At 51.6% G+C, this 6,003-nt stretch overlaps 1 protein-coding gene across 1 annotated transcript; it reads left to right on the top strand.

Annotated features, from left to right (window-relative positions):
• Positions 1-1,466: 1,466 nt before the first annotated feature.
• On the top strand, positions 1,467-5,743 carry DHRS2 (dehydrogenase/reductase 2). The gene is given in 8 exon segments (XM_023540058.2): positions 1,467-1,655; positions 1,813-1,990; positions 2,524-2,623; positions 4,465-4,568; positions 4,864-4,879; positions 4,882-4,997; positions 5,283-5,338; positions 5,632-5,743. Coding segments are annotated over 8 exon segments (837 nt in total). The 5' UTR covers positions 1,467-1,500.
• Positions 5,744-6,003: the final 260 nt, after the last annotated feature.

Consider the following 6,003-nt stretch of genomic DNA (forward strand, 5'->3'; position numbering starts at 1 on the left):
ACACCCAGGGCATTCACACACCGCTCAGAGCCTCCCTCATTCTGTCCCCTTAGACTAAGCATCTGCTGCTTTCCCTGTCGAAACCCTCCTCAACCTTCCGGGTACTTCGTATACATGACTTCCTTAGCCATGACTCCCCCCAGCCCACTGGATCTGAACTTTATTGAGCGCCCATGGACTTCAGGCACTGGGAGGGCTCTGGGCCCAAAAGGGAGAGAAAAGCTCACTCTGGTATTGGTGACCTCCTCGTGCCTTGTCTTCTGCTTTGCCCACCACATGGTTAAGATACCAAAAAGCCAAAAACCAAACCCATTGCCGTCAAGTTGATTCTGACTCATAGTGACGCTCTAGGACAGAGTAGAACTGCCCCAGAGGGTTTCCAAGGAGCAGCTGGTGGATTTGAACTGCTGACCTTTTGGTTAGCAGCCAAGCTCTTAACCACTGCGCCACCAGATTTGCACCACTACTAAAAACGGTTGACGGTTCAAACTCACACAGTGGTGTCTTGGAGGAAAATCCTGGCAATCTGCTTTGGTAAAGATTACAGCCAAGCTCAGTTCTGCTCTGTGACACATAGGGTTGCCATGAGTCAGAATCAGCTCGATGGCAACAGGTTTGGTTTTTTGGTTAAAAGCAGAAATCACACAATATGGATTCTTTTGTGTCTGGCTTCCTTCACTCAACAATTGCTTTTTTAGATTTATCTATGTTGTGCAGTATAGCTGCACTTCATTCTTTTTCATTGCTGTAAAGCATCCCATTATATACTTGTAACCCTATTTATTTATCCCGTCAATCTTAAAGGATATGTGGGCTTGTTCCTGTTTGGGACTCTTATAAAGGATACTGCTGTGAACACTTCTGTACTGTCTCTCATGCACACGTGACCGCTACTCTGCAGGGTGGGAAATTGCAGTCAGAAGGCTGTATTCTCAATTTCTCCTTCCCAGAGAATGCCAAACTGTGTTCCAAAGTGGTTGTGCTTACACCCCTACCAGCAGTGAATGAGAGTTTGTACTGATTATTATTTTTTCAACTAGAAACTATTAATTAAAACTAAAATTTCTTGTAATTATTCGTTTGGTGGCTGGCACACGCACTGGACAGGGAAGCTCCATGATGGGGCTGGGTCTGTAGTTCACCACTGTGTTCCAGCATCTACTGCCCAGTTTCTCGCATGTTATAAGCACTCAAAGCTTGCTTATGGGATTAATGGAAAAATGATCCTTGTCTACTGACTGGTGGGTCTCACATTCTAATTTGTCCATTTTGTAACTAGGGGATTTTCCTGGAGATAGTTCTTGACCTGGGGCTTATGTGTTTGGAATTTACCATGGCCAGCCTGACTTTGTCTCCCTTTCTGCTGCTGGCCTTGTCTGTCTGGAAGAGTTGGGGGATAATTATCACCATGCTCACTGAATCATTGTGTCACTGGTAAGTGAAGTTGATTCTTTCCCCCAGGGCTGAGTTCTGCAGGAAGGAGACCAGGTGCTGGCCTCCATGCTCCAAGTGGTGGCCAGGGTCCATGGGGCCCTGTTTCATCCCTTTGTAGGGATCTCTGTGAGGAGATACAGCAGTGGGACAGACCAGCGGGGTCTTCTGGCCAATAAAGTAGCTGTGGTCTCAGAGACCACTGAAGGATGAGTGCCCTGATTGTGTCTTGACTCTCTCACACTGACCCTGACTTTCATAGAAGGACCTCTTGGTTGTGAGAGCAGGACACAGCCTTCCTTGTTGATTTCTGGGGCTGGGTAGAGGAAGAGTGGTGGGGAAGGGTTAAGGTTGTCTCACCTTCTCCATCTCTGCCCACAGGATTGGCTTTGCTGTGCCCCGGTGTCTGGCCCAGGACGGCGCCCATGTGGTTGTCAGCAGCCAGAAGCAGCAGAATGTGGACTGTGCGATGGCCACCCTCTGGGGGGAGGGGCTGAGTGTGACAGGCACCGTGTGCCATGTGGGAAAGGCAGAGGACCAGGAGCAGCTGGTGGCCACAGTGAGGGGCCAAGGGGGTGGAAGGACACAGAGAAGAGAACATACAAAGCCTCTCCCTCACTGCTCAGCCCTGGGAGAGAAAAGGATGGGCATGGGGGCTGGAAGGCTCTAGAATAAGTCCCATGACCATGATAGCTCACAGTCTAATTGAGCAGACCTGGTTGCTCACAGTGGCTTTCTGGACAGTGGCCTGTTTTTGGTAGGACACACATCCCCACCCCACACTCTGGGAGAACCATGGTTGCAGAGGGGTCTAAAGGGTTGAGGGAAGCCCCCAGAGGGATTCCTGCAAAAGGCTTTCCTTCCCCGAGGCCTCAGGACTGGAGAACTTGCCCTTGGGCCTGTCAGGTACACTTTCCTTAATCTCTGAGTTTGTTTTTTTCAGAAGCTACGTGACCATCCCCAGCCAAAGGCAGCGTCTGGTCAGCAAGCTCTGCCTGAGTTTCCCACATACCTGAGCTACTCTGGGTAGGCGAGGCCTTCTCAGGCCATCTCCACATTCACCCAACCCCTCCTGCTGGCCTCTCCCTACAGGCCCTGGAGCACTGTGGCGGAGTTGACTTCCTGGTGTGCTATGCAGAGGTCAACCCTCTGGTGGGGAGCACCCTGGGAGCCAGTGAGCAGGTGTGGGACAAGGTGAGGCCTCCACCACCCACCCCCCCGCAAAAAAAAAACAAAAAAAACAAAAAAAAAAAACCCAAACAACTCTCCTCTCCCCTCCTGGTATTACTGTAAAAGCAGGCACTGGACGGCAGGCCTGCCCACTCACTCATCCCCCGAAGGCCACTTTCAGGTGTGTGTTTTTAAAACTGGTTCCTACTGCCTTTCTTCATTCTTTTCTCTTCCCATCTGTTTGTATTTATTCATTCAGCAAGTATTTATTGAGTGCTTGCTATGTGCCAGGCACTGTCCCAACTTCTGGGTATTTAGCAGTGAACATGCAGTTAGGTCCTTGCGCTCTATAAGGGTCAAGAATCCAAATTTTTTACGTCCTTTTGCAGGGACATATATTGGTAGTTGTGTTCCTCCTTGGTGACCCATACCTGCTGCTGAGATTCTCTACATCTCCTGGATTAGGGCTCCAGAGGGAGCCAGCACACCCTCCACCCCACTTTAGGATTTCTAGAGCACACAAGCCACAGGTGAGGTGGGCTCCATGGAGGGACACAGACTCAGAAGAGCTACATGCACCCTCCAGGGCTGTGCTGACCCCCAACTTCAGCAAAAGGAATGGTCAGTAGGAGGAGGTCTGCTCTGAGACAAGCACAGCCTCCTCGACCCACCTGTATCCAGGCCATTGAAGCGTCAAACCCCACTTGCCTCCGCACTTGGTGGTCTTCCTTAAAGTGTTTCCAGGCAGCCTCATCCTTGTGGAGCTGGGCAAAGGGAAGAAATGAAAGAGTCAGTGCAATCTGAAACAAAGAGATGGGCAGGGTCCCGTGGGGCCACCCGCCTGAGCAGCCATGGCAGCTTTGCCTTCCTCAGGAGAAGCATCATGTTCTCAGGGCTATCGGATGTGGGGAGACAGAGGTGCAGGAGTTGTACCTGGAGAGGACAGGGGCACAGCTGAGAGGGCGTGGAGGACAGAAATCTCCCTAGGGATCTCTACATCCCCACTTCTCCCTCTGCTCAGCCTCAGCCTTTGGGTGGCTACAGTTTTGAAATCTAGTGGTTGTGAGATGAGAGGGATGTTCCAGGGGCCCAGGCATACCCGCCTTGGCCTTGACATCAGCAGATTGGGAAGAGGCTGTGCTTTAGCTTGTGGGCTGGTCAGTCTCACCCTCCCCTACTCTCTGGACCTCTCAGAGCTGGACAACCCCCTCACCAGCTTGCATCCTATGACACGGTTTGCCTCATTTCTCCCCACAGGAAGAGCCCCATCTCAGACTGGCTAAGCCCCCCACCCATAACTCTCTGGGACCCCTCCTAATTCCCTGCATCTTGATCTCCAGGGGCCCTGCTTCTTCCCAGATGCTACAGACCTGACTGTGCTCCACATGTGTCCCTAGGGACTTGGGTCACTGTCTCCCATGGAACACAGCATATCCTTGGCCTCTTCTTTATAGACACAGCCTTTAGGAACTATCTGGGGGGCTGTCCTGGGTAGAAGCAAAAGTTCCTGACTGTCGTTTCTTATTTTCCCCTGCCTCATCTTCTTCCTGGAGGTTGCCCACTAACAAGCATTCACCTTCAGCCCTGAGCTCCTCTCACCAAGCCCACCCTGCCCTTCCCCCCAAGCACTTGGCTTTCTTCTGCTCATCTCTTCCCCAGAGAGGCCCCAGAGTATAATGGTTATGAGCATGGACTTCAGGGTCAGAGAGATAGAGTTGAAATTCCATATTTGCCATTTATTGGTTGTGTTCCTAAGCCTCTCTGAGCCTCAGTTTCCTCAGCTGTAAAATGGGGATAATAATAGGACCTGCATTGTGATTGTGAGGATTGCCTAACTTAACGACTGGTTTGTAGCACCTCAATAAATCATAAGCTATCAGCTTCATCTCTCTTGTTTCTGTCTGTCTCCTCTCAGGAGTGGTGCTGTCATTCTGGTCTCTTCCGTTTTGGCTTACATACCACATGTGGTGTGTGCTTGGTCTCTTGCCCTGTTTGGGACAGGGGGAGGGGCTCATAGGGACAGTGCCCAGGACAGACCTCTGCCTTATTCCTGTTGCCCTGGGATGGCTTGTGTCCATGTGGTTCCCTCAGATTCAGCTTCAGTTCCTAGAGAAGGCTAGGGGAGAGTGTGTCTGAGCTCTGGGCTTGGGGCAGGCGTGACCCTCTGTAGGTGAGGGCAAAAGCCTCAGATACACTCTTAAAAATACGAATAACATTTTGTTGCCTGCCCCCATCCTAACATGCTCTTGACTCCCTTTCCAGGAGCTGGGTGCCTACAATGACGTAAGACAGCCCTGCTAGGTCTCACCAGGACCTTGGCATTGGAGCTGGCCCCAAAGGACATCTGGGTGAACTGCCTGGTGCCAGGAATCATCAAGACTGACTTCAGCAAAATAGTGAGGACTAGAGGTGACCCTGTTCCTCAGTTTGGCTGAGTGGAAGCCCTCCCAAATGGCTAAGGGGTCAAGGGGTGACCAAAGTCCCAGAGCAGCATCCTTACCTCTGAGGTCCTCACTCTCCTCTGAAGTCAGCCATGACCCAGTCTGATAGCCCTGAGAATATGATGCTTCTCCTGAGGAAGGCAAAGCTGCCATGGCTGCTCAGGCGGGTGGCCCCACGGGACCCTGCCCATCTCTTTGTTTCAGATTGCACTGACTCTTTCATTTCTTCCCTTTGCCCAGCTCCACAAGGATGAGGCTGCCTGGAAACACTTTAAGGAAGACCACCAAGTGCGGAGGCAAGTGGGGTTTGACCCTTCAATGGCCTGGATACAGGTGGGTCGAGGAGGCTGTGCTTGTCTCAGAGCAGACCTCCTCCTACTGACCATTCCTTTTGCTGAAGTTGGGGGTCAGCACAGCCCTGGAGGGTGCATGTAGCTCTTCTGAGTCTGTGTCCCTCCATGGAGCCCACCTCACCTGTGGCTGTGTGCTCTAGAAATCCTAAAGTGGGGTGGAGGGTGTGCTGGCTCCCTCTGGAGCGGCAGAACCAGAGCCCAGGACCATCAGTGCTGTGTTCTGTTCTTCCATCCAGGAATGGGTGGCCTGAGGACTATGCACTGATTGTGTCCTTCCTGTGCTCTTCAGATGCCAGCTACATCACTGGGGAGAGCATCATTGTGGCTGGCTTCTCCCCTCGGCTCTGAGGAGGCTGGGACTGTGGGGCTGCAGGTCTGGGCCTAGAAGACTGAGGGTGGGTGGTCTAGGAAGTCACTGGGGGCAAAGTTTGAAACTAGAACTTCAGCTCAGAAATGCCAGGCAAGTAATTTGGGGGCTCATTTATGCCAGGCTTGAAGAGAAATCCTTTAATAATCTCAATATTGAGGGATGGGGAGGGAAAAACACCAACTAGACATGAGATAAGTGGTAACTTTGGTGAAGGGTAGGATAGCATACAACATTGAGG

The sequence above is a fragment of the Loxodonta africana genome, chromosome 10, assembly GCF_030014295.1.
Source record: "Loxodonta africana isolate mLoxAfr1 chromosome 10, mLoxAfr1.hap2, whole genome shotgun sequence".
NCBI lineage: Eukaryota > Metazoa > Chordata > Mammalia > Proboscidea > Elephantidae > Loxodonta > Loxodonta africana.